Genomic DNA, 24129 nt, shown 5'->3' with positions numbered 1-24129 from the left:
TCTGCCACCTGCTAGGTGTGTAGCTGAGTGTGAGATGAATGGAATTGATGAAAGGACGGCCCTGGGTGACATGCAAAGCATTCAGAGCAGAGGCTGGCGAGGCAAGTGCATAGAGTGTTTTGCTTTTTGCTGTAGGGCAACCAGCACAAGCACACAGGCCTCTGCTCCTAGGAAAGCCCCACAGGCTTGTTAAAGGCGCTCCTGTCACCAGATTCACGTTCTGAAGAAGCTTGGAACAAGGAGTCCTGCATTTTCATTTCATAGTGAGCCTGGCAATTTACTATGCAAGTCATTTAGGATAGGGATGAATTATTCAACAAAGGATGCTGGGCAAACTGACATGCCAGTGTTGGGGGAGGGGCAGGTTTAAGTTAGACTCTCGTTTCACACCATAGGCACGCTAAAAATGTAACTGTACAGTTTAAATTAAAACTTCATATTCTGAATTTGAGTTTCAACACAAGATGAATTTTATTTTTGAAAATTAATAATGCATATTTTCTAATAATATTCATGGAAAGACCTAGAAACAAGAAACCAATAGCAAAGAGCTCTTCCAGCACCTGGGTTATGGTCTCGAAATACTGTTTCCCACTAAAAGGAGCTGGGGTTCCCTGGAGAAACAGCTGATTCCAGAACTTGCCCAGGAAATGGACAACATGAGCCTTGTCAGGAGCCTTGAAGGGAAACACAGATGAAAATGTTGTCCTATTGGGAAGGAAGGAGGTCAGCAAAGACCATGTGAACATGTCAACTGGAAGAGGTTCCTACTGGCCAAAAATTATCATTGGAGCATCAATAATAATGACCGTGGCAATTGGTTTTCATGTGTGTTTACATGCATGAGTTCATTCAAAAGAGAGAAAACTTAATGACCATCTGAAAGAACCAACTCATTGTTTTGAAAACTGGCAAATACAAACTGAAGAATCAAGTGTTTATCCGGCCATTATTATAGAAATTAACCTCAGGGTAATCAAATAGTTGATGAGAGAAAGTTTCCCTTTAGCTAAATGAAGAAGAAAGAATTAGGATATCACCATTTCATAACCCCTTGTGATTTAATGAATCTAGGCAGTAATCATTAGTGACTGCTAATATTACAACAAAAGGTTATCATGCATTCAATGCCCTCTGCTGGAAGTGTTTTTAACTTCCAAGCCTTTAGCTCTAACTATCAATTTATACCAAGTACAAGGAACAAAAGAATATGTGAAACATTCTCTTAAGGGGGCGATCAGCAAGATCCAGACTGTGGGAAACCCCACCGGCCAAAGGACTCAGTGTCTTCAACTAATAGCCTGGTGTGCTGCAGTCCACGTGGTCGCAAAGAGTCAGACACGACTGAGCGACCGAACAACAACGAAAAACAACTATAAATCACAGGGAAAAACTAGAAGAGGGAAAGGAAAAGCATAGTTTCTAAAAGAGACAGCAACGTTCTTGTGTTCAACTGTGCGACACCAAGGAATGCAGCCCTTCAGGCTCCTCAACCCGTGGGATTCTCCAGGCAAGCAGACTGGAGTGGGTTGCCATTTCCTACTCCAGGGGATCTTTCTGACCTAGAGATCGAACCTGCGACTCCTGCATCTCCTGCATTGCCAGGCAGATTCTTTACCACTGCACCACTTTGGAAGCCCAGCAAATTGTAATATGTGGACTTTATTTGGATTCTGATTCAAACAAACTGAAAACAACAAAGACAACAACAAGGAGAAATCTGAACATTTCTAGTCTGCTTTTTTAATGATATTCAAAAACTATTGCTGAGTATTTCTGGTTGTAACAATGGTGTTATGGTTATATATATATATATTTTTTTTTTTTAATTTCTGACCTTTGGTGATATACACGAAAATATTTACAGATGAAATGATGGCTGTGATTTGCTTGAAGTAATTTTGCAGGTGAGGAGAAAGTGGATGGAGGTACAGGTGTATTAAGATTGGTCATGAGTTGGAACTGGGGCTTGGATTACATGAGAGTTTACTATTTTGTGTATGTGTGTTTAAACTTTTCCATTAAAAGTTAGAAAATATATATATACACGGAGAAAGAAAGCCTATTGTGGAAAGATGTTTAGACTGTATGAAATATGTGAGTGAATATTTAACTGATCTGAATGACTTTCTAAGCAAATAAATAGTATACTAGGGAAAAGACTGTTACTTTTAACTAAAATAAAAACTTAAAATATGTGTCTGCTTATAAAACATACTAAAACTAAAATAAACACTCCAAGAAAAATAATTGTAACTGATGACAAATTAAAGTGCTTAAGACAGAAGAAAATTAATAATAAAAGCAAAGCTAATACATTGTGCTTATAGTGCACTAGGCACTCCTATAAGCACTTTACAAAAGTCATCTAACATATTATAAAGTAGAAAAAGTACTAACATTCCTTGGTCTAATAGCTATTTCATAGGATAAGTTCAAATAATCAATCAATAAATAAATATTTAACTTCACAATAAAAAATAATTGCAATTTAAGTTTTTTAAACTGAAATTTTGAGTTTAAAATTTTTTTAATTAATTTATTTTTTTATTGAAGGATAATTGCTTTACAGAATTTTGTTATTTTCTGTCAAACCTCAACATGAATCAGCCATAAGTACACATATATCCCCTCCCTTTTGAACCTTCCTCCCATCTTCGGCCCCATCCCACCCCTCTAGGTTGATCCAGAGCCCCTGTTTGAGTTTCGTGAGCCATGCAGCAAATTCCCGTTGGCCATCTATTCTACATATGGTGATGTAAGTTTCCATGTTACTCTTTCCATACATCTCACCCTCTCCTCCCCTCTCCCCATGTCCATAGGTCTATTCTAAAATTTTAGCTATCAAAATAGTGAAGATTGTTGTTAATAATGAACATCTCTTGTTGATAGTGCAGTGACATGGCTGACTTCGTACCTTGCTAGTGGGCATGTAAGTTGGAAGATTCTGGAGAGCCATTCAGCAATATTGACTGAGTCTTGGAAACATTTATACCCCTGAGCCTATTGTTATGCTTTCAGGAATTTGTAGTTATCGATATGATCAGAGATGCATATATAGATGTCTGTGATAAATGGTTCATAAGAATTTTGTCTGTAATCAAGAAAAATTGAAGCAACTTAAATTTCCAAAAAGAAAAAAAAGGAGCATTTAAATAAATTACAGGAGTCAATACCTTGAAATATTAGGAAATCCTTAAAGTGTATGTTTAACTGGGAAAGAATGAATATATATGTGTGCATGTATATATGTGTGTGTGTATAACTGAATCACTTTGCTATACACCTGAAATATAATAAATCAACTATTTGTTGATGTTGCTCAGTCGCTAAGTCGTGTCCAATTCTTTGTGACCCCATAGACTGCAGCATGCCAGGCTTCCCTGTCCTTCACTGTCTCCTGGAGTTTGCTCAAATTCATGCCCATTTAGTTGGAGATGCTGTCTAACCATCTTATCCTCTGTTGCCCTCTCCTCTTTTTGCCCTCAATCTTTCCCAGCATCAAGATCATTTCCAATGAGTTGGCTCTTCACATAAGGTGGCCAAAGTATTGGAGATTCATCTTCATCATCAGTCCTTCCATTGAATATTCAGGGTTGATTTCCTTTAAGATTGACTGTCTTGATCTCCTTGCAGTCCAAGGGACTCTCAAGTCAATCAACTATACTTCAATAAATAAATAAATAAACTATAATTCAATAAAAAATAAATATTATTCATCCTCCTAAAAAAAAGAATGAATAACTGACACAACATGAATGAATCTCAAAACATTATGCAGAACAAAAATCGGACCCAAAAAATGAGAATATACCACTTGTATCCATTTATATGGAATTCTAGAACAGGTAAAGAAATCACATTAGTGGTTGCTTTTGAGGTGAGTCCAGGAATTAATTTGGAAAGAACATGAGGCAACTTTCTGGGCAGACAGAAGCATTCTATGAACATATTAGTGTGTGCTAATTGGGTTTATCCTTTTGTCAAACTCATCCCCCTATACCTACTTACATCCTGGTCAGACTTCATGTAAGATCTTGCCTTTGATGCTAAACAAGTTATACCTCAAAAGATCATATTTTCCAAGATTTAATAACATAGGTAAAATATTCAATGTATGGTCTTAATTGGAAAAAAAAAGAAAGAACCATGATACAATGCTGTGGATGTAGCACAGTCCTAATTATACAAAAGAAAATACATGAGTACAGACAAAGATATAGAGATAGGATTGGCAAGAAGGATATATTCTGATGAACATGTACAACTTTCATTATTAGTAAAAACAGTGAATGTTTTCTAAAACCCACTTTATTCAGAATTCCCTTTTTCTCATTATAGTCTAGCTTTGGCCTTCTTGCAGTTCCTTAAATACAGAACTTGTGTTTTTGTGTTTCCTATGCTCCTGATGACCTCGAGGTATTTAATTCCTGCTCAGCCTGCAGCTCTCCGGTAACTCTTGACTGCCCCAGAGAAGCCCTCTGTACCCCTTCCCCTAGAGGAGAGGCTGCTTGCCTCTCCTCAGTGGTCTTAACAACTGCAATTTTTCATTTCTTTGCATGCAGCTTGAGTTACCCAAACCACAAAGTGCACTGTCTTCTAGATGGCCAAGTCTGCTAAGACACCTGATACCAACTGCAAATTTAGGGGTTTTTGAAAACCACTCTCAGGCTCAGAAATTTGCTAAAGGCATTAAATTCTGTGACACTCATGGTTACACTTATTACAAGGAAAGAATGCAAATTAGAACTAGCCAAAGTTGGAAGAGACCTATATGGCAGAGTCTGACCAGTTTCCAAGTGAAAAATTTCTGTCCTCAGGATCCATTGCCTCCTAGTCGTTATGTGTTACAACAATACAGACAGAGGATTGTTCACCCAGGAAGCTCTCTGAGCTTGGGCGTCCAAAGTTTTTAACTGAAGGTTCATTATGTGTGCATAATTGATTGATTGACGGCTCACAGGGTTGAACTCAAACTCTAGTTTCTGCTTTCTGGCCATGGCCAGCTTCTGCCCTAAGACTAGGCTGTATGATTGCTCCCAGCCTGAGAAACTGCTTAGTATAAACATAAATCAGATGTGTTCTGAGGGGCTCACCATGACACTGCTGCTTTTGCTGAAGAAAGTCAAGGGTGTAGAGGTTACTTCCCAGGAACTAGGGGGTGGTGGGTGGGGTTTAGGGCTGGCGGTCAGATTTCTTTTTGAACAGGCCAAATGCTTACACACAGCACTGTTAGGTAAAGAGTGCTCCCCACCTGTCCCAGTTCCAAAAGGCTAGGATCACATCAAGTTTTGCTCCTGGTTTCATTCCTCGCACTTCATGCGAAGAGTTGACTCATTGGAAAAGACCCCGATGCTAGGAGGGATTGGGGGCAGGAGGAGAAGGGGACGAGAGTGGACAAGATGGCTGGATGGCATCACCAACTCGATGGACATGAGTTTGAGTAAACTCCGGGAGTTGGTGATGGACAGGGAGGACTGGCGTGCTGCGATTCATGGGGTTTCAAAGAGTCGGACATGACTGAGCAACTGAACTGAACTGAATAGTGGTGAGCAAATGTTGAGAGTCAATGTAACATTGTAGTTTACAGGAGGGGATTGCCAGAGTCCTAATTTGAACGTTGGCTCTTCTTTTCACTGAGTAGACCCTGATGGGTTATTTAACCTCTCATTGCCTCATTGTCCTCATCTATAAATTGTGAGTAGTGATAATATTATATTAACACCTTTCTCGGAGAATTGCAATGAGGAGTAAATGAATGAACGTCAGTGAAGTTCCCAAAATAGTGCCTGGTGCAGAGTAAAAGCTAGCTAAATGTCTAATATTATTAAGTGCTCAATAAATAATTGCTGATAGAGCAACTGGCTATCACATGAGAGGTGCTTAGCAAATGTTAATTGAAAAAATATAGAATAAGATTTTCTCCTTTAGCAGGTTTTTTCTATTATTTTTCTATTAACATAGTATTAAATGTATTGATTTGGACATATCATCACTATGTCTGATGTTCAGGTCTTTAATCATCTATAATTCTAAAGATTATGTAGGTCAATAATATGCTTAGAAAAGAACAAAAAAGTTTCAGTCTTTTCACCTCTCTACCAGGCATTACCCCCAACCAGAGTGAGGAGTTGAATTAGAGAGAGTTCAAAGTGTCTTCCAACTCCAACAAAATGTTATTTGTCCTTAGGAAACAAACTAGATATAACAACAGAGAAGACCATTTTACATGGAGACATGAAACCTATGAATGTGTAAGTTTCCATTTAAAAAAAGGAACAAAGAGAACATTCAAGTTGACTACCAAAATCCATCTGTTATATGTGAACACATAGGTTTGAATTGTGGCCATAAATTTTTAATAATTTGATGTCATTTGACTCCCTGGCAAATCACACACTATGATTATAGAAGATTTAGTGAGAAACTGATTTATTTAATCTTGTTACTGAAACTGGCCTGATGGAAGGTGATACAATCAGTTATGTCTCCAAACAAGAGATTAAGCACTTTCAAATAATACCATTAGCAATTAGAAAAAGAATCAACTTCTAAAAACATTTTTTTAGTTACAAAGTAATGCGTATATATTTGGATACAACAACCAAATGATTTAACACTGATCTACTATTATTCAGCAATTATTAAATTACTGAATAATAAAAAGTAAATGTGTTCCAATCACTGTTCTTACCATGTTCATTTTCCGGAGGTAGCAAGTGTTAACAATTTGTTCTATATACTTCTATGCATAGACACATAATAAAAAATACGTGTCTATGCTGTTATGACAAGCATCTGTAAAGTGCCACTTGTTCTTGCCATTTTAGTGTTACCGCAGGCCGTCACTCAGTTTGAAGAGCTGGTCGGGATGGCAGAGGCACTGCTCAAGGGTGGAGGAACCCTGTCCACATCCGCATCCACCCTCTGGAGAGCAGCGAATAACTCCTCGCCGGATTCCTTTGCTTCTACGTGCAGTAATTCTAACTCTAATTCCAGTTCACCCATCTCCCTGAAAGCTGAGGAAGACCATCAGACGGATGAGAAACAGGTCAGCGGGGAGACTGTCCCGTCTTTCTCTGGGGTGCAGTTACAGGCAAAATGAAAATCACAGAACAACATAGTCATCGTCTTATCAGATCACTTTATGGAACTTTAGGTCAATCATAATATTCTGATGGCATAAAACAATTTTTTTACAATAAATCTAATATCTGTGAAGCAAATATCCAGTTTAGAAAATAAATGCTGGACAATGATGAAGTTATTAAACTAGAAAATTCTTAAACCAGTGAGAAAAGGACAATTATGCATTAAAGGTTATAAAACTGAATTATTGAGACCAGGTGAATTTCAGCCTGTACATGCTGGCTGAACACAATTCTTTGTCTTCTACACCAATTTCTCTTAATCAAGAAACAGAAGCTAAAAATACAAGTTTTGTTAGAATCAGCCTGGGAAAATGTGCCTTCAAGGGCAGTAATTACTGTCACTGCTCACAATCCAGCGTTCGGAATACTTGCCTCTCAGTTTCCTCCTGCGGTGTAACAAGATCCCACAAACTGAGTGATTTATAATATTACAAACACAAAGGCTATAACCTCAAGGTGCTGGCTAGTTCTTTCCTTTCTAGAGGCTCGGGGGAAGGCTCTGTTTCCTGCCCGTGTGGGTTCTGGAATTCAGTTTCTCGTGGCACTACAGCTGAGTTCCCTGTTTTCTTGTTAGCTGTAGACTGAAGGATGCTCCCACATGCCCTGATCCGAGGTCTTCTGCCCCCGACTTCAAAGCCAGTGAGAGCAGGCAGACCCCTCACTCCTTGAGCCTCTCCTTCCTCTGTCTTCTTTCTTGCCCACTCTTCTGTGTTCAAAGGGCTCACGTGAGCCCTCAATAAGTGTTAGCCATTTTCTTTATTATTATTTATTATTAAACACTTATTGTGTGCTTATTATGTACCAGACACTGCTAAGTGTGTGTATATATGTATACACATAAAATTATGTATGTATGTGTGTATGTAAATATATATTCATACTTGCAATAAAGTACATGAATTTTAAGTGTAAAAAAGGTAAAATTTTAAGCCTCATAATTAGATCGGGCCTTTCTGAATAACCCAGTATACTCTCCAACTTTCCCCATCTCAAGGTCCTTTAATGACACCTGCAAAGTTGATTTTCCCATATAAGGTGACACATTCACAGGTTTCAGGGATGACGATGTGGTTGTTATCCGTGGGCCGTTATTCTGTTTAGTAGGAAAGGTTGAGGGTGGAATAATCCTTAAAGCACCAAATCCAGATTACATGGCAAGAATTTGAATGCACTCTGGAACAAACACCTCATAAATGTTGGGAATTTATCTCAAAAATAACATCTAACTCCTGATATATACATCAATATATATTAAATATATGGGCATCACCTTAAAGAATGTTAATTTTGTTTTCTGGTCTGTATTAATTCAATGAGTAATATATTTCTTCGGATACTCCTTTCCTTTTTCAGTTATTTCAATTATTATTTTTAATTTTTTAGTTCAAGATTGAAAAATGGCAGATTGCGCGTTGCAACAAGAGCAAGCCTCAGAAGTTCATTAATGATTTAATGCAAGTGCTTTACACAAATGAATACATGGCCACACACAGCCTGACGGGGGCAAAATCCTCTACTTCACGGGACAAGGCCGTGAAACCAGCTATGAATCAGAATGAAGTTCAAGAAATTATAGGTGATATGATTGCATTATATTGTGTCACATGAATCTGAAATAATTTTTCCATTTAACATTTAGTTGTTCTTTCCTTACCTTTTTTTCTTCAAATTCATTTTTCTATGAGAGATATCTCAGGATAGCCTAAACCTCTTATGTATGATACATGGTGAATTTTGTGGAACAACTTTACACTAAACGTGGTTAATGGGACTTCCTTGGTGGTCCAGTGGTTAAGAATGCAGAGGACACAGGTCCTCCCTGGTCCAGGAAGATCCCACATGTTGAGGAATATCTAAGCCCATGCACCACAGCTACTGAGAAAGACAATGTGCGCCACCACGAATAGAGAAAGCCGATGAACAATAAGAACCCAGCACAGCCAAAAATTAATTCGTTTAAAAAATTTTAAGTGGTTATTAAAATAAAAATGAATTCTATATCACTAAAAAACTTGAATTCATACAATTCATAGCTTTAGAAGAGTAAAGTTTCAAAATTCACTCCAACAAAATTTTAGTAACTCTTCATATCTTATATTCTTTTTCTTATTTTGGTTAGAAATATCCCTTATCTTTTATTCAGAAAAACGAAGGTTAATGTAACCATCCTACCGACAGTTTTTAAGTTAATTTCCTTAAATATAATAATCTAGGTTATCAAGTAACAATTTTAAGTACTCACTGAATCCCAGCTCTCTGTATTCTGATATTACATCATTTCTTAGTTGGAAAATAGTCAGAATCTGCTTGTTTCAATTGATGCTGGGAATGGGTAAAAATAAATTCTCAGCATTTTGGGTCAAGGGCACATGGTATTCAGAACAAGCAATAAGGGTAAAGCTGGGTGGTACCATAGGAAGACTCATACATATGTTCTCCGTTTATGATATAGACCTAGTTATCTCTTGCTTTGCTTCGGAAAATCTGCCTATATAGTTTAAATATCTCATGGGAGTTTGGGCTGCTTTTTCAAAATGGGGGCAAAAATTATAATGTCCGTGGTGCTTGGTGTTTTATCTCAGTTCATATCTTAAGATGCAAAGTCCTGATAATGTGGGTTTTTAATTAATTTACTTATTTTTATTCAAGTATAGTTGATGTATAGTATTACATAAATTACAGGAGTACAATATAGTGTTTTGGGGCTTTCAGATGACTCAGTGGTAAAGAATCCACCTGCCAATGCAAGGGAACACAGGAGATGTGGGTTCAGTCCCTGGGTGGGAAAGATCTCCCACTGGCTACCCACTCCAGTATTCTTGCCTGGAGAATCCTATGGACAGAGGAGCCTGGCCGGCTATAGTCCATGGGGTAAAAAGAGTCGGACACGGCTCAGTGATTGAGCATACACACATGCAATATAGTGTTTCACAGTTTTTAATGTTTATACTCTGTTTACAGTTATTATAAAATATTGGCTCTATTTCCCAGGTTGTACAATGAACGTGAAAGAGAAAGTTGCTCAGCCGTTTCAGACTCTTTGCAACCTCATGGATTGTATTCTCCAGGCCAAAATACTGGAGTGGATAGCCTATCCCCTCTCCAGGTGGAGTGAAAGTCGCTCAGTCGTGTCCGACTCTTTGCGACCCCATGGACTGTCCATGGAATTTTCTAGGCCAGAATACTGGAGTGAGTAGCCTTTCCATTCTCCAGGGGATCTTCCCAACTCAGGGATCGAACCCAGCTCTCCCACATTGCGGGTGGATTCTTTACCAGCTGAGCTACCAGGGCAGCCCAAGAACACTGGAGTGGATAGCCTATCCCTTCTCCAGGGGATCTTCCTGACTCAGGATTCAAACCAGGATCTCCTGCATCGGAGGCAGATTCTTAACCAGCTGAGCCACAAGGGAAGCCCATATCACTTACTTTATGCATAATCATTGTACCTCTTATCCCCCCAGCCCAACATCACCCCTCCCCTACTCCCCCCTCCCCATCGGTAACCACTGGTTTGTTCTTTGTTTTTGTGATTCTACTCCCATCTGATAAAGTGTTTTTCTGTGTTTTGTTGTTGTTGTTACAGGAATCACGAAGCAATTATTTCCCAACACAGACGATGTTTCAATCAGGAGAATGATAGGGCAAAAGCTAAACAACTGTACCAAGAAGCCAAATTTAAGCAAAACTCTGAACTCTCAGGATATTAAGTAGATCCTCTTGGTAAGTCTTGTCAACCTTTGTAATCCTTTGAGTGTGGCAAGAAGATGCAATACCTGCATCCATGAGACAGCCTTTCCCAAACACTGCTGGAGGAGACCAGTTGGCTGTGCGAAGCTGATGCGTATTTCTGGGGATGAAGCAAGGACAGGGAAGGGGATGTAAACTTGGGAAATGCGGGGTCAGCTACACAGATTCTCCTCTCCCAGAGCCTCTCAAATATTCTGATGCCCTTTAAACATGCCCAAGTGCAGCAGAAATCTCTAAGAAGGGCGTATAGTGTATAGTGTTTTCCAAGTGTGTTTCACTGAGGAAGTTTTCTTTTTCTTCACATCTTAACTATGGGTGGAGCTAGAAGGGAGCCAAGGGAAAGACACATGACAATTTAGGAAGTGCTTCTCTAGAACAACGTGGGTACAGACCCTTCGGAGGTCCCTGAGGTCCATCACTGGGGTGCACTTACAACGCTGAACAGAGAACAAACCGCTGGTTGAGGGTCTCCTCTACCATTCCATCCTGCTTCCCAGTGTCTTTAAATCTTTCAGTCAGTTGTTGTGTTTTTATTTGTTAGATAAGGATTTTTTACCAATATATTTGTATTAAAATGCTCAAAGGAAGAACTATTTGTTTTTAGTGAGTTCTAAAGGAAGTTCACTTTATGGTCAGGCCTTGCCCTAGGCAAGACTGTGATGTGGAATTGTGTTTGATTTACTAACTGAAAGTCCTGGCCTTTTCACCTGTCCTCGCTCTTCCTCTTCATTATTTTGATGGAAAATACATGTGCATTGTTATGCTTTTTTTTTTTTTTTCTTGTGACCCCCATGGACTGTAGCCTGCCAGGCTCCTTTGTCCATGGGATTTTCCAGGCAAGAATACTGGAGTAGGTTGCCATTTCTTTCTCCATGTTATGCTTTTAATAACTTTTAAACAGAGGTATATGATGGCACCACCCTTATGGCAGAAGGTGAAGAGGAACTAAAAAGCCTCTTGATGAAAGTGAAAGAGGAGAGTGAAAAAGTTGGCTTAAGCTCAACATTCAGAAAACTAAGATCATGGCATCTGGTCTCATCACTTCATGGGAAATAGATGGGGAAACAGTGCAAACAGTGTCAGACTTTATTTTTTGGGGGCTCCAAAATCACTGCAGATGGTGATTGCAGCCATGAAATTAAAAGACGCTTACTCCTTGGAAAGAAAGTTATGACCAACCTAGATAGCGTATTAAAAAGCAGAGACATTACTTTGCCAACAAAGGTCCATCTAGTCAAGGCTATGGTTTTTCCAATGGTCATGTATGGATGTGAGAGCTGGATTGTGAAGAAAGCTGAGTGCCGAAAAATTGATGCTTTTGAACTGTGGTGTTGGAGAAGACTCTTGAGAGTCCCTTGGACTGCAAGGAGACCCAACCAGTCCATCCCAAAGAAGATCAGTCCTGGGTGTTCATCGGAAGGACTGACACTGAAGCTGAAACTCCAATACTTTGGTCACCTGATGTGAAGAGTTGACTCATTGGAAAAGACCCTGATGCTGGGAGGGATTGGGGGCAGGAGGAGAAGGGGACAACAGAGGATGAGATGGCTGGATGGCATCACCAACTCAATGGGCATGAGTTTGAGTAAACTCTGGGAGTTGGTGATGGACAGGGAGGCCTGGCATGCTGCGATTCATGGGGTCTCAAAGAGTCAGACACGACTGAGCAACTGAACTGAACTGAACTGAGCTGATATGATAAGCCAGTGAGGGCAGGTTTTCCTTCCATTTTCTTTACTTCTACCTTTGACTTCCACTTTGCCTGCTCTCTGTCTGACTCGTCACCTTGAGACCACGTCATTTGTCTTTTTCTTCTGACTGTGTTTTAAATAGACGTGGATATGAGTGTAATACAGTGATTCCCTCATCCATCACTGACTACCAGTTCATCCTTCTTGAGGGTCCCTTACTATGTTGCTATACATTTAAGGCTACCTCTGCTGAGGGTCAACAATAGTCTCTCTTCCTATAACAAAACAAAGTGACCAAAAAAAATCTTATAACAAGCTGCATGGAAATTCTTTCCACCTGGCTCATACATACTGGCAGACCTACCTGAAGAATTTATAAAAGGTAAAGATACTTGTATCCTTTTTCTACCCCAGGGATTAAAAATTTCAGTTGATGGTGAATCTCACAACCACCCAGTTAAGAGCTAATTAGAGCCCTTGGAACTTCTTGGGTTTTTTAAAAATTTATTTTATTGAAGTATAGTTGATTTACAATGTTAATTTCTACTGTAGAGCAAAGTGATTCACACACACACACATATATATATACATATATATATTCTTTTTCATATTCTTTTCATTATGGTTAATCCCAGGATATTCAATATATGGACTTCTTTTTAGACATGAGGCTGCTCAGATGTATCATGGCCAAGTTCCCCATCTATGGGTCATGTCACCAGACCTCCAAGTCATAGGACTCTCTTTTGGAGCACATAATTGTGTCTCAGAGCTCTGCAAAGCATTTTAATATCCTAACTTCTTCCTGTTTTATATCCCAGGCTGCTGAGGGTAGGCATGAAATGTATATCTGATAACAGCAGAATATTGAAGAAATTAAAGTTAAAAGGTTTTTCTATCAGCTTTGCTTGCACTTGCCAGTCATAAAATCACCTGGTGATGACATTAATTAAAACTGAAAGGAAGAAGAAATCTTTTGTTATGAACGCAGGAAACTCTGGTGCCTTGTGCACCTGAGCTTGGGTGCCAAGATGCTTGAAATAGAAATGCACATAGTTTGAATCAGAAGTAGAGATAAACAGTAGAATGGGATTTTTGTTTAATTGGGAGATACCTTTCATTTGAAGTATAGGCTCAATCACTGGGAAAGACAGGGTCACAGAAGACCTGAGTCAGCCGTGCTTGATGAATGAGTCAGATACAGCACCACCTGGTGGAACAGTGGTACACTTTTCTCTTCTTGCTCATTTAACGAGTAGGAACCTAAAGTGACTGCAATTATTCAGGCAAACCATACTCATCCTCACCGTGCCTTCAAAAGTATTCTTTGGAAAAATCATTGTCCTCCCATTACTGCAGTAAAAGCAGTAGATACTACAAAACCATGTAGATTTCTATGAATTCCAATATATCCAGGAAACCCAGCCGGCCTACCGGGGCTCTGGTAGACTGTGCCCCCCCATGCAGGACTGAGTTCCCAGTGGCCCCCGACTTGGATTTGAGAGGACAACCATTTCCCAGCTCAGAGTCGTCTTTGTGAGAATAAGAGCTAAGCCCATCCTGCCACTTTGAGTCCACCCCCTCTCACTTCTGTGACTAGCCTGCAGGTCTCACTGCCTAGAGCTTCATGTTGCCCATCTTTCTGACCTTTCTCCATTGTTTTGCTTTTTTCTTACAAGAGCTATAGAAAATTTTATCTATAAGGATTACAGAATATTAGACTATCACCTCTGTAACATTCTGCTGTGGTCAAACAGCCTTCTGAAATGTCCACAGCTGCTGAAGTGTATATAATCTCTACCATAATATTACATGTGCATGTCACTTAAAGGTGATCTAATACAGCAGTGCTCAAACAAGATGGGAGGGATTTTGTCCCCTGCCCCTGAAAGGGGATATTTGAAAATGTCTTGGAGGCATTTGGGTTAGAGAGGAGCCAGGGATGCTGCTATACATCCAACAATATACAGGACAGCCCCCACAACAAAGAACTACCAAGTCCAACTGTCAATTCTGCCAAAGTTGTAAAAGTGAAAGTGAAAGTTGCTCAGTCATGTCTGACTCTTTGCAACCCCATGGACTGTATAGTCCAGAATACTGGAGTGGGTAGCCTTCGCCTTCTCCAGGGGATCTTCCCAACCCAGGGATCAAACCCAGGTCTGTCCCATTGCAGGCAAATTCATTCCCAGCTGAGCCACAAAGGAAGCCCAAGAATACTGGAGTGGGTATTCTCCAGTATCCCTTCTCCAAGGGATCTTCCCAACCCAGGAGTCGAACCAGGGTCTCCTGCACTGCAGGCAGATTCTTTACCAACTAAGCTATCAGGGAAGCCCAAGGCTGAGAAATCCTGAAGTAAATGATTTGCTGGTCACCAGGATGGTAGAGTAGGAAGACCCTGAGCATATCTCCTCCCAGGGGCACACCAAGATTAAACCTGTTTGCAGACCACCTATCAATCGGAATGACCTGAAGACTAGCAGAAAAGATCTTCTACAACTAAAGATATGAAGAAGGAACCACAACAAGAAGGGTAGGAGGGGTGGAGACATGGTATCGTCAAGACCCAAGTAAGTGACCAACGAACAGGAGGACAGTCACAATCGCAGAGCTTCTCCCCAAGGAGTGAAGGGTCCAAGACCCATATCAGGCTTCCCAGCTGTGGGGGTCCTGGCACCAGGAAGACAAGCCCCCAGAACATCTGGCTTTGAAGGTGCAGCATGCATTCAGGAGAGTTAGGGGCCTGTAGGAAATAGAGACCCCACTCAAACAGGGCACGCGCAGAATCTCACACACTTTAAGTCCCAGTTCAGAAGCAACAATCTGAAAGAAGCCTGGGTTAGGCTCACTTGCTGCCCTTGGACAGCCTCCTAGACCAGCAGGAAGCAACGGGGACTTCCCTAGAGACACAGACACTGGTGGCAGCCACTGCTGGGAGCTCATTCTACCACAAGGACACTGGGGCTGGCAAGCACCATTTTGGAGTCCTCTCTAGCCTATGAGCTCCAGGACTTACCCACCCACCAGCCGGTCACCACTAGTCTCGGGACCCCTCAGGCCGAGCAGGGACCTGGCCACACCCTCTAGCAGGTTGGCAGAAGCACTGGTACCCCCAAGGCCAGAACCAGCACTGGGAGCCCTGGACTCACAGCCAGTGTGCCAAGACCACACCTCACACCAGTGGGCTGGCACAAGCCTCAGGACCCCCTGGGCCCCACAGGACCTGCCCTGGATCACCCTCAGCCTGCAGCCAGCTCACCAGGATCCTGCCTTGCCCACCAGTGGCTCAGCACAAATCCCAGGGCTCTGCAGGCCTGGCAGCCAGCTGTGCCTGGATGTGGCCCCTTCCACCAGCAAACTAGTAGCTTCTGGAGGAGGCAGGGCCTGGCAGCCAACTGGACAAGGGAGAGTCCCATATACCAGCATGCCCACAGCATGCTCCACCACAACAGGAAGGCCCACTCAGCCTGCATGGGGTGCCCTGATAGCATACAAGGGGAGTGCCCTACTGGTACCCACAGCATGTCTCCTACATAAGTCCACTTATCCAAAATTTGGATGGAAATGTAAGCAACCTATCTAGTTGTATTCAAGGGAACTTCCATTACATTGTCAGCCAACTTTTCAACAGAAACTATGCAGGCCAGAAAGGAGTGGCACGATATAGTCAAACTGATAAAAAGAGAAACCTAAATCAAAATATTCCACCCATCAAGGTTCTCTTTGACATTTGAAGGAGAGATAGTTTCCCAGACAAGTCATACTCTTTAGTTCCTCTTCACTTTCTGCCATTATATCATTTGCATATCTGAGGTTGTTGATATATCTCCTGGCAATCTTGACTCCAGGCAATCTTGATTCCTGGCAATCTTATAATTCGTCCAGCCTGGCACTTTATATGATGTACACTGCAAAGAAGTTAAATAAGCAGGATGACAATACACAGCCTTCTCATACTTTTTTCCCAATTTTGTTCCATGTCCCATTAACTGTTGCTTCTTGACCCGCATACAGGTTTCTCAGGGGGCAGATAAGATGTTCTGGTATTCCCATCTCTTTAAGAATTTCCCAGTTTGTTGTGATTGACACAGTGAAAGGCTTTAGTGTAGTCAATGAAGCAGAAATAGATTCCAGATTTCCTGGAATTCTACTGTGATCCAACGATTCCATTCTGTGACCCAATGAATGTTGAAAATTTGATCTCTAGTTCCTCTGCCTCTTCAAAAACCAACTTGGACATCTAGAAGTTCTTGGTTCACATACTCCTGAAGCCTAGCTTGAAGGATTTTGAACATAACCTTACTAATATGTAAAATGAATGCAATCGTACCCTAGATGGAAAATTCTAAAAAGGAGCATTGCCCTTTTTTGCGATTGGAATGAAAACTGATCTTTTCTAGTCCTGTGACCATTATTGAGCTTTCCAAATTTGCTGTCATATTGAGGGCAGCACTTTACAGCATCATCTTCTAGGATTTGAAATAGCTGGAATTCCATCACCTCCTCTAGCTTTATTCCTAGTAATGCTTCCTAAGGCCCATTTGACTTCACACTCCAGGATGTCTGGCTCTAGGTGAGTAACCACATCATCGTGGTTATCCAGGTCATTAAGATCTTTTTTTTTTTTTTTTTCCTGGTTGAACTACAACTTTTCTTAAAAACATGTAAAACCACTCCCACTTGTGAGTTAGTATATCTACATTATTACCTTTAATTTCAATCTACTGTTCCATGTTATACATTACTATATTTTTTGTTTGTTTGTATTTTAGCTTATTTATTTTTTAATTGAAGGATAATTACTTTACAGAATTTTGTTGTTTTCTGTCAAACTTCGACATGAATAACCCATAGGTGTACAATATACCCCCTCCCTTCTGAACCTCCCTCCCATGTCCCTCCCCAACTAAGCCCTCTAGGGTGATACAGAGCCCCTGTTTGAGTTTCCTGAGCCATGCAGCAAATTCCCATGGGTTTTTATTTTACATATGATGATGTAAGTTTCCATGCTACTCTCTCCATACATCTCATCCTCTCCTCCCCTCCCCATGTCCGTAAGTCTATTCTCTATGTCTGTTTCTCCACTGCTGCCCTGCAAATAAATTCTTCAGTGCCATTTTTCTAGATTCCGTATATGTGTGTTAGTATACGATATATATCTTTATCTTTCTGACTCACTTCACTCTGTATAATAGGCTCTAGGTTCATCCACCTCATTAGAATTGACTCAAATGCATTCCTTTATATGGCTGAGTAATATTCCATTGTGTATATGTACCACAACTTCTTTATCCATTCATCTGTAAATGGACATCTAGGTTGCATTCGTGTTCTAGCTATTGTATATAGTGCTGCAATGTACAATGGGATACGTGTGTCTTTTTCAATTTTGGTTTCTTCAGGGTATGTGCCTAGGAGAGGGATTGTTGAGTCATATGGTAGTTTTATTCCTAGATTTTTAAGGGATCTCCATGCCATCTTCCATAGTGGCTGTATCAATTTACATTCCCACCTACAGTGCAAGAGTGTTCCCTTTTCTCCACACCCACTCCAGCATTTATTGTTTGTAGACTTCTGATGATGACCATTCTGATCAGTGTGAGGTGATATCTCATTGTAGTTTTGATTTGCAATTCTCTAATAATGAGGGATGTTGAGCATCTTTTCATGTATTTGTTAGCCATCTGTCTGTCTTCTTTGGAGAAATGTCTATTTAGGTCTTTTCCCCACTTTTTGATTGGGTTGTTTGTTTTTCAGGTATTTAGTTGTATGAGCTGCTTGTATATTTTGGAAATTAATCCTTTGCTAGTTGTTTCATTTGCTATTATTTTCTCCCATTCTGAGGGTTGTCTTTTCACCTTGCTTAGTTTCCTAGGCTGTGAAAAAGCTTTTAAGTTTAATCAGGTCCTACTTGTTTACTTTTGTTTTTATTTCCATTACTCTAGGAGGTGGGTCATAGAGGATCTTACTTTATGTCATCGAGTGTTCTGCCTATGTTTTCCTCTAAGGGTTTTATAGTTTCTGGTCTTACATTAACGGTCTTTAATCCATTTTGAGTTTATCTTTGTGTATGGTATTAGGAAGTGTTCTAATTTCATTCTTTTGCATGTAGCTCTCCAGTTTTCTCAGCACTATTTATTGAAGAGACTGTCTTTGCCCCATTGTATATTCTTGCCTCCTTTGTCAAAAATAAGGTACCCATAGGTGCATGGGTTTATTTCTGGGCTTTCTATCTTGTTCCATTGGGCTATATTTCTGTTTTTGTGCCAGTACCATCCTGTCTTGGTGACTATAGCTTTGTAGTATAATCTGAAGTCAGGAAGGCTGATTCCTCCAGCTCCATTCTTCTTTCTCAAGACTGCTTTAGCTATTTGGGGTCTTTTGTGTTTCCACATGAATTTTGAAATTTTTTGTTCTAGTTCTGTGAAAACTGCCATTGGTAATTTGATAGGGATCACATTGAATCTGTAGATTGTGTTTTGTAGCATAGTCATTTTCACAATATTTATTCTTCCTACCCAGGAACATGGAACATCTCTCCATTTGTTTATGTCATCTTTGATTTCTTTCATCAGTGTCTTAAAATTTTCTGTGTACACTTCTTTTTTCTCCTTAGGTAAGTTTATTGCTAGATATTTTATTCTTTTTGTTACAATGGTGAATGGAATTGATTCCTTGATTTCTCTTTCTGATTTTTCATTGTTAGTATATAGAAATGCAAGTGATTTCTGTGTGTTGATTTTGTATCCTGTGACTTTGCTAAATTCACTGATTAGCTCTAGTAATTTTCTGATAGTATCTTTATGGTTTTCTATTTACAGTATCAAGTCATCTGCAAACAAGGAGAGCTTTACTTCTTTCCAATCTGGATTCCTTTTATTTCTTTTTGTTCTCTGATTGCTGTAGCTAGGACTTCCAGAACTATGTTGAATAATAGTGGTGAAACTGAACACCCTTGTCCTGTTCCTGATCTTAGGGAGAATGCTTTCAGTTTTTCACCATTGAGAATAATGTTTGCTGTAGGCTTATCATATATGGCCTCTATGACGTTGAGGTTGGTTCCTTCTGTGCCCATTTTTTGAAGTTTTCATCATAAATGGGTGCAATTTTGTCAAAGGTTTTTTCTGCATCTATTGAGATTACCATATGGTTTTTATCTTTCAATTTGTTAATATGGTGTATCACATTGATTTGCATATATTGAAGAACCTGCATCCCTGGAATAAACACAACTTGATCATGGTGTATGAGCTTTTTAATGTATTGTTCAATTCTGTTTGCTAAAATTTCTTTGAGGATTTTTGCATCTATGTTCATCAGTGATATTGGCCTGTAGTTTTCTTTTTTTGTGTTGTGTTTGTCTGGTTTTGGTATCTGGGTGATGGTGGCCTCATAGAATGAGTTTGGAAGTGTTCCTTCCTCTGAGATTTTTTGAAAGAGTTTTAGAAGGATAGGCATTAGCTGTTCTCTAAATCTTTGATAGAATTCTCCTGTGAAGCCATCTGGTCCTGGGCTTTTGTTTTTTGGGAGATTTTTGATCACAGCTTCAATTTCAGTGCTTATAATTTGGTTGTTCATAATTTTTATTTCTTCCCAGTTCAGCCTTGGAAGATTGAACTTTTCTAAGAATCTCTCCGTTTCTTCCAGGTTATCCATTTTATTGCTATATAGTTGTTCATAATAGTCTCTTATAATCCTTTGTATTTCTGCTTTGTCTGTTGTAACCTCTCCTTTTTCATTTCTTATTATGTTGATTTGATTCTTCTTTTTTCCTTGATGAGTCTGGCTAAAGGTTTGTCAACTTTGTGTATCTTCTCAAAGAACCAGCTTTTAGTTTTATTAAGCTTTACTATTGTTTCTTTCATTTCTTTTTCAGTTATTTCTGCTCTGATTTTTATGATTTCTTTCCTTCTGCTAATTTTGGGGGGTTTTGCTCTTCTTTTTCCAATTGTTTTAGGTGTAAAGTTAGGTTGTCTATCCTGTGTTTTTCTTGTTTCTTGAGGTAAGATTGTATTGCTATAAACTTCCTTCTTAGAACTGCTTTTGCTGCATCCCATAGGTTTTGAGTTGTCGTGTTTTCATTGTCATTTGTTTCTAGAAATTTTTTGATTCCCTTTTGATTTCTTCAGTAACCTGTTGGTTACTTAGAAACATATTGTTTAATTGCCACGTGTATGTGCTTTTTACAGTTTTTCTCTTGTATTTGATATCTAGTCTCATAGCATTGAGGTCAGAAAAGATCCTTGATATGATTTCAGTTTTCTTAAATTTACTGAGGTTTGATTTGTGACCCAAGATGTGGTCTATCCTGGAGAATGTTCCATGTGCACTTGAGAAGATGTATTCTTCTGCATTTGGATGGAATGTCCTGAAGATATCAATGAGATCCATCTCATCTAATGTTTCAGTTAAGAGTTGTGTTTCCTTATTAATTTTCTGTTTCGATGATCTGTCCATTGGTGTGAGTGGGGTGTTCAAGTCTCCTACTATTATTGTGTTACTGTCAATTTCTCCTTTTATGTCTGTTAGTGTTTGTCTTATGTATTGAGGTGCTCTTATGTTGGCTGCATAGATATTTACAATTGTTATGTCTTCCTCTTGGATTGATCCCTTGATCATTATGTAGTGTCCTTATCACTTATAATATTCTTTATTTTAAAGTCTATTTTGTCTGATATGAAGATTGCTACTCCAGCTCTCTTTTGCTTTCCATCTGCATGGAATATATTTTTCCATCTAGACTATTTTTCCATCTGAATATCTAGAATATATTTTTCCATCCAGACTCTCACTTTCAGTCTATATGTGTCTTTAGGTCTGAAGTGGGTTTCTTGTAGACAGCATATATGTGTGTCTTGTTTTTGTATACATTCAGCCAGTCTGCTTTTGGTTGGAGCATTTAATCCGTTTACATTTAAAGTAATTATTGATATATATGTTCCTATTGCCAGTTTCTTAACTGTTTGGGGTTTGATATTGTAGATCTTTTCTTCTCTTGTATTTCTTGACTCTGTAAGTCCCTTTAACATTTGTTGTAAAGCTGGTTTGGTGGTACTAAATTCTCTTAACTTTTGCTTGTCTGACAAGCTTTTGATTTATCCATCAATTTTGAATGAGGTCCTTGCTGGGTACAGTAATCTTGGTTGTAGATTTTTCCCTTTCAGTACTTAAAATATATCCTGCCATTCCCTTCTCGCCTGCAGAGTTTCTGCTGAAAGATCAGCTGTTAAAAGTATTGGGTTTCCCTTGTATGTTACTTGTTTCTTTTCTCTTGCTGCTTTTAATATTCTTTACTTGTGTTTAATCTTTGTTAGTTGGATTATTACGTGTCTTGGCATGTTTCTCCTTGGGTTTATCCTGTATGGGACTCTTTGTACCTCTTGGACTTGATTATTTCCTTTTCCATGTTGGGGATATTTTCACCTATAATCTCTCCAAAAATTTTCTCATACCTTTTCTTTTTATCTTCTTCTTCTCAGACCCCTATAATTCGAATGTTGGTGCATTTGACATTGTCCCAGAGGTCTCTGAGACTATCCTCAGTTCTTTTCATTTTCATTCATTCATACTTTATTCTCTTCTTCAGAACTTATTTCTACCATTTTATCTTCCAGCTCACCAATTCATTCTTCTGCTTCAGATATTCTGCTATTGATTCCTTCTGCAGTATTTTTAATTTCAGTAATTGTATTGTTTGTCTCTGTATGTTTATTCTTTACTTCTTCTAGGTCTTTGTTAATTGATTCTTGCATTTTCTCCATTCTGTTTTCAAGGTTTTTGATCATCTTTACTATCATTATTCTGAATTTTTTTTCAGGTAGTTTGCCTATTTCCTCTTCATTTATTTTGGCTTCTGTGTTTCTGGTTTGTTTATTCATTTGTGCAGTATTTCTCTGCCATTTCATTACTTTTCTTAAACTTATTGTGTTTGAGGTCTCCTTTTCCCAGGCTTCAAGGTTGAATACTTTCTTTCTTTTGGTTTCTGCCCTCCTAATGTTGGTGCAGTGGTTTGTGTAAACTTCATATAGGGTGAGATTTGTGCTGGTTTGTTGTTTTTGTTGTTGTTTTTCCTCTGATGGGCAAGGCTGAGTGAGGTGGTACTCCTGTCTGCTGATGATTGGGTTTGTATTTTTGTTTTGTTTGTTGTTTGGATGAGGCATCCTGCACAGGGTGCTACATGTGGCTGGGTGATGCTGGGTCTTGTATTCAAGTGATTTCCTTTGTGGGAGTTCTCACTATTTGATAATCCCTAGGATTAATTCTCTGGTAGTCTGAGGTCTTGGGGTAAGTGCCCTCATTCCAAAGGCTCAGGGTTTGATCCCTGGTCAGGAATGAAGATTCCAGAAGTGGTTTGTTATGGCATTAAGTGAGATTAAAACAAATACCCAAAAGTGAGCAATCAAAGATGAACCCCAGACAAATGGCTGTTACAAAATCAGGCAAAATAATTAAAATAATGGAATATACACCTATACATATACACCCATAAGCGAAATCAGAACAGTCCAAGAAAAGTAAAGTGCACTAGATTGACCTGGCGAACAGAGGAAGCCAAAAATTATATCTACCAGTTAGGAACAAAACTAACTAAAGCACAAACTGGAAAACAAAACTAGAGCAAGGTGCCAGTTGAGGATTAAAGCAAAGAAAACAAAACTAGCAAATATGTTGAGAGGAAAGTAAAGGAAAAAAAAAACAAAGAATAGATATTCAAAGTTAAATAGAGGTAGATAAAGAAGATTTATATACATTAAAGATTAACTGCAAGGGGGAAAGAACAGTAGGAAAAAGCAAACAAAGGAATAAATGTAGAAAGAATAATAATAGGTTTAAAAATTAAAATTTAAAAAAAAAGAAGGAAAGAAAAAAATAAAATAAAGGAAAACTCCACAGAAGTGCAAAGGCCCAATGTAGAAGCAGAGGTTTATAACAACAATAAAAAGTGTGATTGAAAAAAAAAGAACTCAAAAGTTAATTAGATTTCATAGTGCCAATAAAATCGACAACTACAACAGAGGAGGTGGGGAAAGAAGGAAAAAAAGAAAAAGAAAGAATATCCAAAAGCACTACAGAACAAGTCAAAACATAAGTGTAGTAAACTTTTTTCTTGAGTTACTGCTGTCAGGGAGCCATAGTCCACCTCACCTCCCTGGGACGCCCTCCAACACTGGGCTGGTCTCTGGACCTGCCGTGGGGGCAGCTCAGGCTCTAATCTGGTCCTACTCCCGTGCGTTCTCGCCTCCAGTGTCCACAGCTATCAGAACTAGTGCGTTTTCTTTTGTGGGAACTCTCAGTGTCCTTCTATCTATTCCATAGACACAGAGTCTGCCTCGTTGATTGTGTGGATTTAATCTGCAGCTTGCACAGCTGGTGGGGAGGTTTCAGGGCTTCTTCCTTAGTTACACTGCCCGTGGGTTTCAATTGTGGTTTTATTTCCAGACGACCCTCCGCATGTGGGTCGTCCACTGGGGTTTGCTCCTGAGGCTGCCCTGGAGGACTTGGGTCTGCCCCAGGGAGGTGTGGAGGTGGTGCAGCTGCTTGGG

General features: G+C 39.4%; 1 protein-coding gene across 4 annotated transcripts in view; it reads left to right on the top strand.

The window, feature by feature from the left end:
* Positions 1-24129, top strand: part of BEND6 (BEN domain containing 6) — a 60743-nt gene that overhangs the window by 30900 nt on the left and 5714 nt on the right. For 3 of the 4 annotated variants that reach the window (XM_043450414.1, XM_043450416.1, XM_043450415.1), the window contains exons 4-6: positions 6831-7051; positions 8535-8727; positions 10735-10871. In XM_043450414.1, coding sequence (XP_043306349.1) covers positions 6831-7051; positions 8535-8727; positions 10735-10862 — 542 coding nt within the window. In that variant the 3' untranslated portion in view covers positions 10863-10871. The remainder of the gene's footprint in view (positions 1-6830; positions 7052-8534; positions 8728-10734; positions 10872-24129) is intronic. The other variant, XR_006266133.1, reaches the window with a different exon arrangement.

The sequence above is a fragment of the Cervus canadensis genome, chromosome 28 (genome assembly GCF_019320065.1).
Source record: "Cervus canadensis isolate Bull #8, Minnesota chromosome 28, ASM1932006v1, whole genome shotgun sequence".
Taxonomy (NCBI): Eukaryota; Metazoa; Chordata; class Mammalia; order Artiodactyla; family Cervidae; genus Cervus; species Cervus canadensis.
Note: the sequence above shows the minus strand (reverse complement) of the source record. Positions and strands in the feature narration are given on the sequence as shown.